The sequence below is a fragment of the Microtus pennsylvanicus genome, chromosome 1, assembly GCF_037038515.1.
Source record: "Microtus pennsylvanicus isolate mMicPen1 chromosome 1, mMicPen1.hap1, whole genome shotgun sequence".
Classification (NCBI taxonomy): Eukaryota; Metazoa; Chordata; class Mammalia; order Rodentia; family Cricetidae; genus Microtus; species Microtus pennsylvanicus.
In genome coordinates this window covers 165,809,962-165,825,905 of record NC_134579.1, presented here as the reverse complement: position 1 = coordinate 165,825,905, position 15,944 = coordinate 165,809,962, and the positions used below count along the sequence as shown (strand labels likewise).

The 15,944-nt window shown below is 45.8% G+C and overlaps 1 protein-coding gene across 5 annotated transcripts in view; it reads right to left on the bottom strand.

Moving 5' to 3' along the window:
- Positions 1 to 15,944, bottom strand: part of Armc2 (armadillo repeat containing 2) — a 114,822-nt gene that overhangs the window by 93,797 nt on the left and 5,081 nt on the right. For 3 of the 5 annotated variants that reach the window (XM_075944717.1, XM_075944709.1, XM_075944705.1), the window contains exons 2-4: positions 14,184 to 14,442; positions 9,508 to 9,580; positions 237 to 408 (exon numbers count right to left, since the gene is read on the bottom strand). In XM_075944717.1, the coding sequence (XP_075800832.1) occupies positions 237 to 408; positions 9,508 to 9,580; positions 14,184 to 14,401 (463 nt within the window). In that variant the 5' untranslated portion in view covers positions 14,402 to 14,442. The remainder of the gene's footprint in view (positions 1 to 236; positions 409 to 9,507; positions 9,581 to 14,183; positions 14,443 to 15,944) is intronic. The other 2 variants (XM_075944727.1, XM_075944738.1) reach the window with 1 other exon arrangement.

The following is a 15,944-nucleotide window of genomic DNA, read 5'->3' as shown; positions in this document are numbered from 1 at the left end:
ATTCTCTTCTTACGAGAGTAATGTTTGTGTTTTAACGTAGTGAATTTAGATATTCTTTACACATCGCTGGAGAGAAATACATAAATCATTTTCTTAGCTACTATGTGGCCAATATTAACAAAGTCTAAGTTTATGTATGAATCTAGGGGCAGGAAAAATTATATAAAAAAATAGCTTTTCTGTGCAAATTCAAGCAGGATGCCTGTCTGAGTCTGCAGGATGTCACACTGCCTTACAGTGGGCGACAGCATGGGCTCTGTCGGGCAGGAGCGTTCCCTGGGACGCAGCCCTGTAGAAGCGTGCGCGCGCACCGCTTATTCTTCTTATCTTGGCGGGGTCCGGTGGAGGTTTAGGGAAGGAGAGGCGGGCATCCTCCTCTGTGGCGGGAGATGCTGGAGCTCTGGGCTTCTGCAAAGAGAGTTTTGAACACTGGCATGAGTCTCTGTGTCTCAAATAAGACTTACCATCGCCACCCTGGAGCTGACCCTGCCTCTGCTAGCCAGTGCTTGACTGCACTGTAGCCTCTGGGTCTACCATCTCATTGGTCCATCTTACTTAACATCATATGTACACAAACACACACATATACACGCACACATACACACACTTGGACTTACATATACATATGTATATAAATAGACATACACACACGAGTACACACATACATACATGCAGACATGCACACACATGTACACACATATAAACAGACATACACATACAGATACACTCACACATACACAGGTACACACATAAATACACACACACATACACTTTTTGGTTTTACCAGTGTATCCTATGGGCAGTACTGCTACACAGCTTAACATATTTGATTTATAAAATCCAAGTTACCTGTTCTAGCAAACAGCTATCTGTGCAAGAGACTGTAATGGTAAATACAATGCATTCAGCATGCTTTGCAATGTGTTGTGCAACGAATCTTTTTCTGTCCTGCCAGTCATCTCCCAAATAACAACACAGAGACTTATTATTATTAATTATGAAAGTTTGGCCTATAGCTTAGGCTTGTTCCTAACTAGCTCTTACAACTTAAATTAACCCGTTTATATTAATCTATGTTCTATCACATAGTGTTCTCTCTTCCATCTTGCACCTCCTGTTTCCTCTCCACATCCCCTGGTGTCTCCTGTGAACCTAGATTCTCTTCCTCTTCTTTTCTCTCCTGGAAATCCCACCTATACCTCCTGCCTACCTATTGGCCATTCAGCTTTTCTTCACCAATCACAGTGAATGTATCTTAGTGCAATGTGCAGAGATCCCACAACAGTGTTGTGCGCAGTTTAGTTCAGAAAACGCTTGTTGGACTACATGTGGAAACTTAGCTCTGTTAATGAGCACTTGGGACACTGCGGCAGGAGGATTCAAGTTTGGGGCCAGCCCGAGCTACAGAGAAAAACCCTTTTTATAAAATAAAACAAAAAAAAAGAAAAACATTTATTGGCATCTATTGGGCACTGATGTGTACTCTAAGCACTGAACACACGGTGGACTCCACAAAAGCATGTTGTAAGGATACCTAAATTTTTGATTCATTTTAAAGAATGACAAAGCATAAAAAATTTATATTATACTGCTTATATAAAAATGCTTCCTTTTATGTCTCAAGAATTCTGATGCAGATACCCTCCAGAAAATTAACAGTATTGTCAAAATTCCAACCCCTTTAAGGAGTTTTTGCTTGTCCCTCTCTCTCTCTCTCTCTCTCTCTCTCTCTCTCTCTCTGTGTGTGTGTGTGTGTGTGTGTGTGTGTGTGTGTGTGTGTGTGTGTGTGTGAGCACATATGTGTGCCTGAGGACATTCACCCATGTGAGGACACAAGGAGGTCAGAGGTCGAGCTCAAGGTGTCTTCCTCAGTTGCTGAGGGATAATGCTCTCGTACACTGTAAAGATTTGTCACTCATATTAGTTTAATAAAACGCTGATTGGCCAGTAGCCAGGCAGGAAGTATAGACAGGGATTAAGACTAAGAGAATTCTGGGAAGAGGCAAGACAGAGTCACAAGCCAGATATAGTCACAAGCTAGATACAGAGGAAGCAAGATGCGAATGCCTTACTGAGACAAGGCACCAAGCCATGTGTCTAGACATACATAGACAAGAATTATGGGTGAATTTAAGTAGTAAGAACTAGTTAGTAATAAGCCTGAGCTAACAGGCTAAACAATTTATCATTAATATATGCCTCTGTGTGTTTCTTTGGGGCTGTATGGCAATGGGGCTGGGTGGGACAGAAACTTCTGCCTACACTCACTCAGTTTTTCACATTATTTTTTTGAGACAGGGACTCTTACTGACACTGGAGCTCAATTTGGCTAGGCTGGCTGTTGAGCAAGCCCTGGAGATCTGCCTATCTCTGCCCCACAGAGCTGGGGCTACAGCAGGGGATAGCAAGCCTGGTTGTACATGGGGCTAGAGATCAGGACACGCATCTTCACACTCATGCAGCAGCGTTCTATCCATCTGCCCATCTTCCCAGCTCTTCTGTGCCCTATTATTTTTTTTTCGAGACAGCATTTCACAAATTCTCCTTCTGCTCCATGGGCCAAGTGCTGGGCTTACAGGCATGCATCCCCCCCCCCCGCTCTACCTCTTTTTAAATATCTTTAAGATATGTTTTTATCAAGCTCTGACAGTCACAGCTCCCTGCGGGCAAACTCCCACAGGTCTGTGGTTTCCATCTAAAGCAGGAAGCTCCCAGTGTCGGTGTGGTCTGGTTGCCCTGTTGACCCTGCTTCCAATGTTATCTGCCTAGGAAGAACAGCCATGCAGCAGCAAGGGCCTCTAAACAACAGCCAGACACACTGGAGGGAGAGCGCTCAGTCACTTCTGCAAGACATGAAAGAAAAACTTCTACCCAAGAAGTTAATCAGCAAATCTTTTAAAAACCCAGTGGGAAATCCTTATCAGATAATTTGGGGGTGAGGATGGTTGAGGTCACAATCATCGCAAATACTCATACAGAGCATAGGAACTCATAGTATGAGTTCTGCTAAGAATGTATTTCAACATGAAGCTGGGCAGTGGTAGCACACGCCTTTAATCCCAGCACTCAGGAGGCAAAGGCAGGTAGATCTCTGTGAGTTTGAGACCAGCCTGATCTACAGAGTGATTTCCAGGACAGTCAGGGCTACACAGAGAAACCCTGTATTGAAAAGCAACCAAATGAAACAAAACAAATAAAAAACAAAAAAAAATCAAAATGATGATATTCGTTAAAATGTTTCCTATTTCCTCTTGTCCCTTTGCATCCAGAATTGGTTTACAAACCATAGCAAAGTAAAAATCAGTCAAATAATTTCAGAAAAGGAACTATTTTAAAGGCAGGGAGAAGGGTAAATAAGATATTCAGCATGGTGGACAAGGCCAGTCGGGGAACAGGGTGTCTTCCCTGGCTTTGTGACCTGGGAGGCCATTACCTCTGAGTTTGTTCAGCTGTGACTCAGCAGGAGCCTACCCTACACACAAACCCTTAGCTCCCGAACAGGAGTTAAGGGCTCAGTAAGGCTACTCCCTTCCTTGTGCGCTGCTCCTGCCTAGTACCGCACTAGCTCCCATTTGCTCTTAATCGTTCTCCAAAGCCAAGTCAAGGTCTAGCCTGAGCAAAGACTCGGCCTCTCACTCATTCTTCCACACTGATAGGGCTGACCCGTGTAAAGCGCTGCCCCTTTACGTTTTAGTATCGCCAGTCCATTGCAAAATAATACTAAGCATGTGACTTGTGCAGGAAGCTGGTGGTATGAGAGAGTAAAGAGATGAATTCAGGAAATGAACACTCCATGTATAAACAGGAAAGACAAAAGATGCAGGCATAATTCGGTGCTGAAGGTCAGTATGCAGTCTTTTTGTCTCAAAAGACCCTGACACCTTCTGGAGGCGTGGTCAACCTGCCTGCTGACTTCACTGGACTGAAAAGCACTGAACAGGGCGACCTCCTGGCTGTGCCTGTGAGACTGGAAAACCTGTCCTGAATGTGGGAGGCACCACCCCACAGGCCAGGGGCTCAGGCTAGCACAGGTGGGCTCTTTCTCAGTCTCTTGTTGGCAATGAAGAGAGTTCATTCCTCTGCCATGTACCTCCCGTCGGGATGTTCAGCTTTAGCCTGGCCCAGACGCAATAAAGCCAAGTGACTGTGGACTGAGAACTCAGAAACTGTGCGCTGAAAGAACTCTCTCTTTAGCTGTGTTGCTTGGAGATTTTGCAATGGCAACTGATAACTGCCTAACCCTTGAGGCTCAAACCGGGCATGGCCTTGTGTCATTGTGGAGGAGGGCTTTGAGGTCTCACATATGCTCACGCCACACCCAGTATCTCAGTTCTACTTCCTGTTGCCTGTGCAAGACGTAGAACTCTCAGCTCCTTCTCAGCACCACGTCTGCCTTCAGGACACCTTGTCCGTCCACCATGATGATAATGGGCTAAACATCTGAACTGTAAGCCAGCCCCAGTTAAATGTTTTCCTTTATAAGACTTACTGTGGTCATGGAGTATCTTCACAGGAACAGAAACCCTAACTAAAACAGCTCTGGATGATTCAGTCCTCTGAATGAGGGCTCACAAACTAGTTCCCCTGAACAACCCAAGAGCTATAGGAGACACAGTCAGCAGAGCGTCTAAGGGTTCTGGCTGGCCATTACTCACCCTAGCCTCATCTTCCAGACCAACTTCTGCCCTGACTTCTCAGATCCCCAGACAGAAGGCAGGGTCTGCCCTCCCTTACATGAAGACAGGAAAGAGGTCGGTGAGATCCCACTTCAGAAAGTTTTTTATGATGGAACTTGTAAGGCATGAACACAAACACTCACACACACACGTATGCATACACACTACAAGACCTTTGACAATTAGAAAGCCATTCTTTCTCTAAGTCCCCATCTTCTTTGAGATGTGATGGCCTTGTGTGCATGTTCACCCCTGTAACTTTCCCCACAGGTTCCTGGGACTCTCTTGTCACTCGACACACTGTGACCGTGACTATAACGTTACTGTGCATTTCAGAAGTGGTGAAAGAGAAAGACTGTGTGACATACCCACTGCACGTTCCCTGTCCTGGATTGTCTCTTTCCCAGGGCACACTGGAGTCCTGTCTTTTTAAATACACTTAAGTTTTGTTTCGCTTGCCCAACACATGCACCTTGGTTCTTGTCAAATACTGAAGACAAAGTCATCTATGCTGGTAGGAGTCAGCATGGTGCTGCCCCGGGGGTGAGGGCAGTGGCTGGGGTTCCTGACCATGCACTGCCTTTGATGGTGTTAGTAGTGTCTGCTCCATCCTTTAGATGTCTGGCTGCTGAGGGCTAATTAGTGTAAAGTGTATTAGCTGCGCTTCCACGATGTCTGCCTTTTCTCTGTGTCAATACAAAGCTGATTAAGAATACTTAAAGCTGAAATGACTGGGCTTTGTACGTTTAGGAGGTAGAAGGACACTGGCTACAATGGTGATGATGTCAGGGGCACCGTTTTTCATACGATCATGCCTCCACTGGCTTTGTTCAATCCACTGAACGAGCAGTTACTTCTGTGTGTGCAAACCGGAAAGCCATTGACTGGAGAAGAATAAGAAGAGGAAGAAATTCCCCCCAGTTTCCCCAGAGCTGCTGCAGAAGCAGGGAGCTGCTGAGCCAGGAGAAAGATGGAGCCAGGTTTCAACACAGCAGGCAGGTGTGACCATTAATGGAAGCTGCAACAAATTATAGTGTTTTCCCTGTCCTAGAAGATTACAGGTGCTGTCGGGAACCCTCCCGAGCCAGTCAGGTCAGTGCCAAAGCCTGGGCACCCCGGCCCAACAATGCCGGCTTAGGTCATTCCCAGAGCCCGGGCTGTTTCAATTCTGAGCATCCCCTGGCTTTCTGGAGGGTATGGTGGGGGCATAGGCCAGCCAGGAGAGAAGAAATAGAGAGTTTAAGAGCTTTGGTGATGTGGTCAGTGTAGGAGCTCAAGCAGCAGGCTTCTCGGGTCTCTCCTCACCGACTGCTAGGTATTTTTAATGAAGCATTAAACGGCAGAGCGTTTGAGAAACTCTCCAAACCCAGAAGGGGGTTGTTTCATTCTTTCCAGATACTTTCAGCAAAGATGCTCCTTAGCTATGGGGTGCTCCCCTTCCTCCTCCCCCTCTCGCCAGGAGTTTCTTCCTCCCCATGCTGTCGCCTGCCACTCTGATTTTTCAATGTACTCCTGTCCTTGTCACCGGAGTGGTTACTACAGGCAAATGTTCTTTTGAAAAGGTGCAGTGACGCAGAGAAAGGAGGCGGAGGGCAGGGAGCACAAGGTCATTTCAGGATGTTCTGACTGGCAACTTCAAATTTTCATTACCATTTAAGCTGAAAACAGCCTTCATATAAAATTTCTTAGACTATTTTTCCTTTGAACATCATACTCAAGCATTCTGAAAGAGAGAAATGGGTTTCACAGACCCAGAGCAGAGACAGAACCAATCTCATCTAGTCTCTTCATCCTGGAGCCCTGCGATGGTGCCCGTGTAAAAAGTACCATGTTCAAGAGACATTTAGGAGCAAGCGTACCCCAATTGAGTGACTTCTCCAAGTCAGCGGTAATATGTCCAACTGCCTTCCAAGACTGCAGGCATCAGAGTCATATGTCAACAGCAGCTGGCAAATAATTTCTGAGATCCTATTTTATCCTCTGCAACATAAGGAAACTATGATCTTCCTCACGGATATTCCAATTTGTATTTAAAAAATATTTGGAGACAACTGGGGCCATTTGGAGACAGGCTGGTGATACAGTGGAGGAATGATGTGTTTTCTGAGCTGTGGTGTCAGTTCACAGAAAGGAGACTGCCTAGGATTCTCACCAGATGCGCACCCACACGCATCTCTACGGATGAAGCATCACAATGGCTGCACCTTCCTTTCTAACAGTCCATCAACACAAATACACCCACAAGCAGACACGCATGCACACATGCGCGCGCGCACACACACACACACACACACACACACACACACAGAGTGATAGAAACTGAGAAGCAATTTGACCAAGGCCCCATCTCTATGAAAGTCTAAGACGCTGGCAGAGGTCTATGGGAAAGGTGCCTGAAAGACGAAATTGGTTGAGGTTTTCTGTAACACCCTCTCCCTGCCCTGCCAATGCTGTCAAGCATTCAGGAGGCAGGCTTACTGACTAGAGAGGATTAAACTTGGCCTCTCCAACTGGGTCAGTAAGTAAGGGTCCTCTAAAATAGGCCCTGATTGATAAGTATCAGGAACTTACTATAAACTGAGTTTTCCTTTTTTATTTATGTGTTTTTGAAGCACTGTCTATGTTGAACAGTCTAATCTCCAGTGTGTTATGTATGTGCTGGTATGAACTTAGAAATCTCCTGCTTTTACCTCCCAAACCCTGGGATTCCAGGACTGGACTGCCACGCCCCAATGGCATGACTATTAACTGAGTATCGATATACTAAATGCTGAGAGTCCCTACCTTCTTTCTCCGCTGGCTTCTGAGCGTCAACAACCAGACTTTGCCATCTCAAACAGAGCCTGGTGAAGAGCTGGGCCCTAATCAACAACATGACCCAGCCAGACTGCCTTAGTGGCAGGGTTGGCTAATACCACCCGTAGACCCAATTCTAGCCATATGCCAAAACCCAGTACCAGGTCCCAGAAGGGTCTCTAACATGAAAGCCAGAGACCAAAACAAACTAGACTTTCTGCAGGGGCTATACAGGGAGAGCCCAGTTGAAAACCACCAAATTATATCTAAAGTTCTACACCCATGAAACAACAGAATACTACCTAAAAATACAAATTAAAGGTTGTGGGAAGTGAGCTTTTGGAAATTAAATATAGGAAAACAGAAATGAACCCAGTAAGTGGGTTATAAACTACCAGCACGCAGCAGCATGAGGCCCGGGCACACAGAGCACAGCTACGGATTCACCCCAGAGCACTTTGGGTGGACAGAGATAACCACAAGCCTGCCCACAACAGGCAGAGAGAGAGAGAGAGAGAGAGAGAGAGAGAGAGAGAGAGAGAGAGAGAGAGAGAGGAGAGAGGAGAGAGGAGAGAGAGAGAGAGAGAGAGAGAGAGAGAGAGAGAGAGAGAGAGAGAGAGAGAGAGAGAAGAGAGAGGTGGACGAGGCCATAGAGAACAAGCAGGCTGGCGAGCGTCATTCCTCAGGCTCTCTGCTTCAGTTCCTGCTTCCAGGTTCCTGCCTTGGCTTCCTCTGATGACATAACTTATAAGCTAAATTAACCCTTTCTTCCCTAAGCAGGGCTTTAGCATAGCAATAAAAAGCAAATCAGAAAAACCGGGGACAAGGAGGAAAATCCTACCCATTTTCAAAAAAGAAAACCAGGAATCGAGTGTCGTGTCATTTACTCCCCACACACCCTTTTTATGGGAAAAATGCTCGGCCCAGAGCACGGCCCACACCACAGAGAAGGGATGCAGGAGACAGGAGAGCTCCTGCAGAAGGAGGAGGTGCCTCCCAGGATGATGGTGAAGGAGAGCAGGGCCAGGCACCTAGAGCGAGGGAGGAGACAGTACATCTGGATAGCAGGACCAGGTATCCAGAGCGAGGCAGGAGACAGCACATCTGGAGAGCTCTCCCAGTGAGATGACTTGATATGATGCCCATGTCCCCAAACACAAAAAGATGATTTGGATGAGTGGGGGGCAGTTTGAGGTTGAAATAGAACGAATCCAAAACTAAAGACACAAGGTAGCTGATATCAAGAAGGAAGCACAAACTGATACAGGCGAGATGAAGCGGGTATCATCAGTTAACTTATTGACTATTAGCTCAAGGTCAGCTTATGAGCCCTTATTGACTCAAGGGTCAGCTGTGAATGGGTAGAAAGCTGGACTAAGCAAACCCACAGTGCATCTGTGTGAGAACAGTAGTAGGGCAGGAAGAGGGGGTGCATCTGGTGAATGGTGGCAGAAGCACAAACCACTTGGGTCTTCTTGGGAAGTTCTCCCTAAGAGCAGCTGACGAAGCCGTCTAGGAAGCGCCATAAGAAACCCGCGGGGCCAAGGACAATGAAGAATAGGGGAATAAAAAGACACTATTTTTAGTGACTTCTGTTTGGTTTTTTGGTCTCCATCTCTCTCTCTCTCCCTTTCTTAATATATATATATACATTTATATGTATAATTTACATTTTTAAAGTACCCACACATGCATGTATGGCTATATAAAGTACATATATATTTAAAATATAAATATACAATTTTGTTATAGATAATTATTAAGATAAAATAACAACTTTTTAAACAACAAAAATATGAAATATTGTCTAGCAAATGACTTTAGTTCTTCTTTACTACAAAATTACAGGTACGCTACAGGGGCATTTCATTAGATATTAAGCATTATATTTAAAAATGTAAAGGCATCGGCAGTCACATTAAATTCTTAGTACACTTGGGTCTACATGATAATATCCTTAGGGACACAAGTGCTGACTCCTAGTATTTGCGGCCAAGTTCATGTCCTAACGGCGGTGGTGACAGAAGGTACTCACCAGCTCGAGGGGACTGAGACGGGTGCCAGAGATAGGCCTGGAATCCGCTAACTCAAAGCTGGAGGCATGAAGGCTACAGAAGAGATGGTGCAGAGGGTTAGTATGTGAAGGACGTCTGCTTCCAGTCTACGCTAGTGCACTCTTAGCCAGAAAACAATGCAGGTGCGTTGAGAAAAGGCAGTTTAAGCGGGTTCTAACACTCAAAACTGTTAACCACTTTCCTACTACTTTTAGGAAGACTTAAACCACTGAATAATGAGCCAGACGTGGTGGCACCTGTGTGTAACCCAGTACTCAGAACACGGAAGCAGGATAATGAGCACAAGTCTAGCCTGAGGTAATGATAAGACATGGTCTTACATGAAAAATCAAAATATACAAACAACAGGAATGCAACTCTATAGAGTGCTCAGTGTGTAGAGTGCTCAGCGTGTAGAGTGCTCAGCGTGTAGAGTGCTCAGCGTGTAGAGTGCTCAGTGTGTAGAGTGCTCAGTGTGCAGAGTGCTCAGTGTGTAGAGTGCTCAGTGTGTAGAGTGCTCAGTGTGCAGAGTGCTCAGTGTGTAGAGTGCTCAGTGTGCAGAGTGCTCAGTGTGTAGAGTGCTCAGTGTGTAGAGTGCTCAGTGTGCAGAGTGCTCAGTGTGTAGAGTGCTCAGTGTGTAGAGTGCTCAGTGTGCAGAGTGCTCAGTGTGTAGAGTGCTCAGTGTGCAGAGTGCTCAGTGTGTAGAGTGCTCAGTGTGTAGAGTGCTCAGTGTGCAGAGTGCTCAGTGTGTAGAGTGCTCAGTGTGTAGAGTGCTCAGCGTGTAGAGTGCTCAGCGTGCGGAGTGCTCAGTGTGTGGAGTGCTCAGTGTGCAGAGTGCTCAGTGTGCGGAGTGCTCAGTGTGTAGAGTGCTCAGTGTGTAGAGTGCTCAGTGTGTAGAGTGCTCAGTGTGCAGAGTGCTCAGTGTGCAGAGTGCTCAGTGTGTAGAGTGCTCAGGGTGTAGAGTGCTCAGTGTGTAGAGTGCTCAGTGTGCAGAGTGCTCAGTGTGCAGAGTGCTCAGTGTGTAGAGTGCTCAGTGTGTAGAGTGCTCAGGGTGTAGAGTGCTCAGTGTGTAGAGTGCTCAGTGTGTAGAGTGCTCAGTGTGCAGAGTGCTCAGGGTGTAGAGTGCTCAGTGTGTAGAGTGCTCAGTGTGTAGAGTGCTCAGGGTGTAGAGTGCTCAGGGTGTAGAGTGCTCAGTGTGCAGAGTGCTCAGTGTGTAGAGTGCTCAGTGTGTAGAGTGCTCAGTGTGTAGAGTGCTCAGTGTGCAGAGTGCTCAGTGTATAGAGTGCTCAGTGTGTAGAGTGCTCAGGGTGTAGAGTGCTCAGGGTGTAGAGTGCTCAGTGTGTAGAGTGCTCAGTGTGTAGAGTGCTCAGGGTGTAGAGTGCTCAGTGTGTAGAGTGCTCAGTGTGTAGAGTGCTCAGTGTGTAGAGTGCTCAGTGTGTAGAGTGCTCAGGGTGTAGAGTGCTCAGTGTGTAGAGTGCTCAGTGTGCAGAGTGCTCAGTGTGTAGAGTGCTCAGTGTGTAGAGTGCTCAGTGTGCAGAGTGCTCAGTGTGTAGAGTGCTCAGTGTGTAGAGTGCTCAGTGTGTAGAGTGCTCAGGGTGTAGAGTGCTCAGTGTGCAGAGTGCTCAGTGTACAGAGTGCTCAACGCGTAGAGTGCTCAGCGCAGAGTGCTCAGCGTGTATAGTGCTCAGCGTGTAGAGTGCTCAGTGTGTAGAGTGCTCAGGGTGTAGAGTGCTCAGTGTGTAGAGTGCTCAGTGTGTAGAGTGCTCAGTGTGTAGAGTGCTCAGTGTGCAGAGTGCTCAGTGTGTAGAGTGCTCAGTGTGTAGAGTGCTCAGTGTGTAGAGTGCTCAGGGTGTAGAGTGCTCAGTGTGCAGAGTGCTCAGTGTACAGAGTGCTCAATGCGTAGAGTGCTCAGCGCAGAGTGCTCAGCGTGTATAGTGCTCAGCGTGTAGAGTGCTCAGCATGTATAGTGCTCAGCATGTATAGTGCTCAGTGTACTCAGTGCTCAGTATATAGACTGCTTGTTTGGCCTGCCAAATCCTTGGGTTCAGTTCCAGCACTGCCTAAAACTGAATGTATGGAGACACTTGTAATCCCAGTGCTCAGAAGGTTGAGGCAGGAGGATCATTAGTTCAAAATCACTCTTGACTACACAGCAAGTTATAGGTCAGCAGGGTCACCTCATGCTTTGTCCAAATAATAATAATAATAATAATAATAATAATAATAATAGAAATATATATACTTTAAAGCCTTTTTGTTATAACTTTATAAACTTTATATGACAGTCACTATTAACTATTTCATTTCAAAGTAAGTTTCTTTACTCGGTGTCTAAAATTATCTTTAGGAATCTTGGTCAAAAATCAAACTCAAAAAAATTGTCTTGAAAAATCGATAAATATAATCTATCATATTAAAAAGTTGAAGAAAAATCCTCTGATTCTATCATTAAACACACACACATAACCACACCTAGAAAAGAAGGGGAATTTTCTACCTTGATAAGGAGTATCCACAAACATTCCCATTCACAGCTGCTTTTCAACAATGTCCAGAAGTCACAGTTACTTCAGAAAGGCAGGAAAAGGAAATAGATGGCAGATAGATCGGGAATGAAGAAACCAAAAAACAAAACAAAAAAAAAAAACAAAACTTTGTTTGCTGAAAGCATTATCTTCTCTGCAAGAACTGACAAGATCCGGCCTCCCTGGAATAAAGGGTGGCAGCATACAAGATTAATACAGTCAGTTTCCCTACATGGATAGACAGGTGGCAACCGAGATGAAAATGCAATACAAGTGGTGCTTGATTCTAAACCTAGAGAAGCATACATTGTCTGTGAGGAAACTCAATGAAAGTAACTAAAGGAGCACCAACTTGCTGGAAAGGCAGACCATTCTTGCCCACAGAACACATAATATTGTTGCATTGTTACCTTTTTTGCAACATTATTTATAATGAAGTTTTTAAAGTGTTGCTTCCAACTTTCAACTTACACACAGAATCAATGCAATCTTAAAGTCCCAGTTGTTATTTTGTATCAACAAATTGAACCGGAAGTGTTTATGCAGAGGTAAAAGACCCAGAATAATCAATAGTAACAGTAATAGTGAGCGAAGGTAGAAGGGACACTGTTGGGCTTCAAAGCACACCATAAGCCAGCAACAGGGCGTTGTTAGAAGCATCATCAGAAACAGACCTGCAAGCATATGGCTAAATGGGTGGCCATCGGCGGAGCAAAGGCTGCAGGTACTCCCTGGTTTGAGAGGAGTGAGAGACCTATAAACCTCCTAAGTTGAAAATTTTGTTAAGTCAGATATACTTAGCTCATCTAACCTACGGATATCAGAGCGAATCAAGGCAGCGCAGCACACTACAGACTGAGTTGTTTACTCTCAGGACCTGGTGACCCATCTGAAGCTGCAGCTTGCTACTGTTGCCCAGCACTGTAAGAGTGCATCCCGCTGCACTGGCGAGCCCAGGAGAATATCAAAAGACAAAGTCTAGTTTCTCCTGAGTACCCAGCACTTCCATGTCATAAAATGGAACTTTATACATTGAATCATTGTAAGTTAGTGACTTCGTGCAGTGCAGAGAGATAATCGTTCCAACACACACACACACATACACACGCACGCACGACTTCACAACCACCTCAGAAATGAGCTCAAACTCAATTTGAGAGCCAAATATAAGGCTCAAAACGATAAAATCTCTACAAGATAGCACAGAAGAGAGTCAGGCTAAACTTGGGTCAGGTGATGACTTTTCTATGCAGCAGTGACGTCATGCCCCAGGACGGAAAGCTGATCGGCCAAACTATGCTAAAATTAAAAACATCTGCTCACAGAAGGCACTTAAGAGCGTAAGAAGCCCAAGTCTGGTGGGAAAAAAGACTTGCAAAAGATGGATAACATAAGAGATTGCTATCCAGGCTACTCAAAGAATGCTTAAATCTCAACAAGAACACAAACAACCCAATTTAGAAACTGGGCTTAAACAGATGCCTGGCCAAAGAAGACACACAGATGGCGAGCAAGCGCATGAAAAGATGCTCTGCATCACGTCACCGGGAAAAGATGCAAATCACCTCCCGAGGAGTCAGGGTCCAGGTAGCGGGGAAGGCAGCAGACTGGCAATGCTCACTTAACGCTTGTGGAAGCGCACAGTGGAGAGCCGCTGTGGAAGGCGGGTTGGTGCTTTCTTATAAGACCAAACATATTCTCACCATCTGCCCCTGCCGTGGGGTCCTTGGCAACCCAAAGAATCTGCGAACTTGTACCTCCCCAAAAGCATGCACGTTGGGAGTTAGAGCATTGATGGACATGGAATGTGGGAACAGAAACTCAAGGAAGAAACTCAAGGGCGTGACTATGGTGCAATCAGATGATGCAACTTTATTGGGTGCTAAAGAGAAATGAGCTTCCGAGCCATGAAAGACCATTGAGGAAGAATACATTCGAATTCCTCAGTGAGAGCAGCCAATTAGAAAGGGCTCTCATGGGCATGATGCCTGCTATATGATGTCCTGGGGAACATAGGACTTTAGAGACAGCAAGATGATCAAGGACTGGCAGGCGTTAAGGGGGAGAAGGATAGAGAGAACTAATCTGGTGGCCTAAATATTTGTGTGCCCACCAAAGCCAAGCATCAGCACCTGAAGGAGGAGGGAGGTCTGTTTTCTGGGGTCCTGGATGAGGCAGGCCCAAACAGCTTCCTCTGGTCTTCCCGGGGTGTGAAGGGCCTTTGGGTTCTAACTGCTCTTAAGGCATTCCGCGCTTCACTTATGATTTCCGCGCTGGTCTTCTGCCTGGACATCAAAGGTCGATGAAAGGGATCCAGCTTCTCTAACTTCTGATCACTGGATGACAACATCTTTCCTTTCAAATGAAAACGGTCTTCAGACACATGCCCTGCTGATATATGATACAAGAAACACGCGTTATTTCCTTAACCTGGTACTTTAGACAGAAAGGCACCCATCCGTATACTAAGCTATTCCTCTATACATGCCTGAAAATAAACACGAACAGGGCCTGGGGAGGTGTCGGTGAATTACGTGCTGGCTGAGCAAGCAGGGGGAACCAAGTTCAGATCCCCAGGACCGACTTAAAAAGCTGGGAATGCAGCTGCGCCTGTTGCTCCAGCGCACTGGAAGGCAGAGGCCAGCCAACCTAAGCTCTCCAGCCAGCCAGACTCCCCCAAACAGCAGCCTCTAGGCTCAGTGAGAGACCCGATCTCAAAAAGGAGGGTGCAGAAATGATTGATATTTTCATGTCAACTCCCTGGTTCACACATGCCCCACATGTAAGTGTATCTGCACACGCATATGCATCTATGCATGTAGCGTGTGTACATGTGCGCGCGCACACACACACACACACACACACGAAAGAGCCAAAGAAGCCAGGGCCTACTGCTGCCAGGCAAATGTTCCTCTACTGAGACTGGACCCTGTCCCAGGCCTGCCCCAACCTTGTCCATTCCCCACCCCAGGCCAACCCCAGCCCCAGCCCCAGACTTCATCTCATATCCATAAACCTACCTGAAAGCTTTGAGAATTCTATTAAGTTTTAATTAAGTTTTTGTCCCCTTCCCTACCACCCCCACACAAAGGGCTTATATAGGTTAAACTGGAGCCTGGGGGCATCCTTCCAAACAGCATTTGTTTTCCCAACAAACCCTCAAGAATGGCTCATTCCCATACTGTCTAATTTTTTTCCTAATGAATTAATTCACATCATCTTCAGTTAAGATATTGTCCATGGTGGATAAATACCAAACATTAATATCTAGTATTCTTTTCCCAGCCTATCAAATACTTACAGCCATGCAGCAGGGCCATGAGACAGTGGATTCTTCTCAAAGGGCAATGTGACCAACAGTGATCAGCCTAACCCAACAATGGCCCATTGTGGCCCACAGAGACCAACCTAGCACAACAATGTTCCAATGTGGCCCACAGAGACCAACCCAACCTAACAATGGTACAACATGGCCCATAGAGACCTACATAACCCAACAATGATACAGTGTGACCCACAGAGACCACCCTAACCCAACAATGGTCCAGTGTGCCCACAGAGACCAATGTAACTCGACAATGGTCCAATATGGTCCATAGAGACCAGCCTACCTCGATAAAGGTCCAATGTTACATACAGAGTCCAGCCTAACCTAACAATGGTCCAGATTTTTAAAAACATATTCTAAGTAATATATGGTATCAACATATTATTTTAGCAAAACTTTTCATCCTAAAAAATAAAAAAAAAACAACCTTATACAAATGTGTTTCAGAGACAGAGGCCTATCCATTATTCAGGCCTCAGCATCCAACCTCAGATTGGCTTCTAAAAAGAAAATGTTTCGTGACCTGTGCAAGGAGACAGAAAAGATCCTGTTTCCATAAGCAACT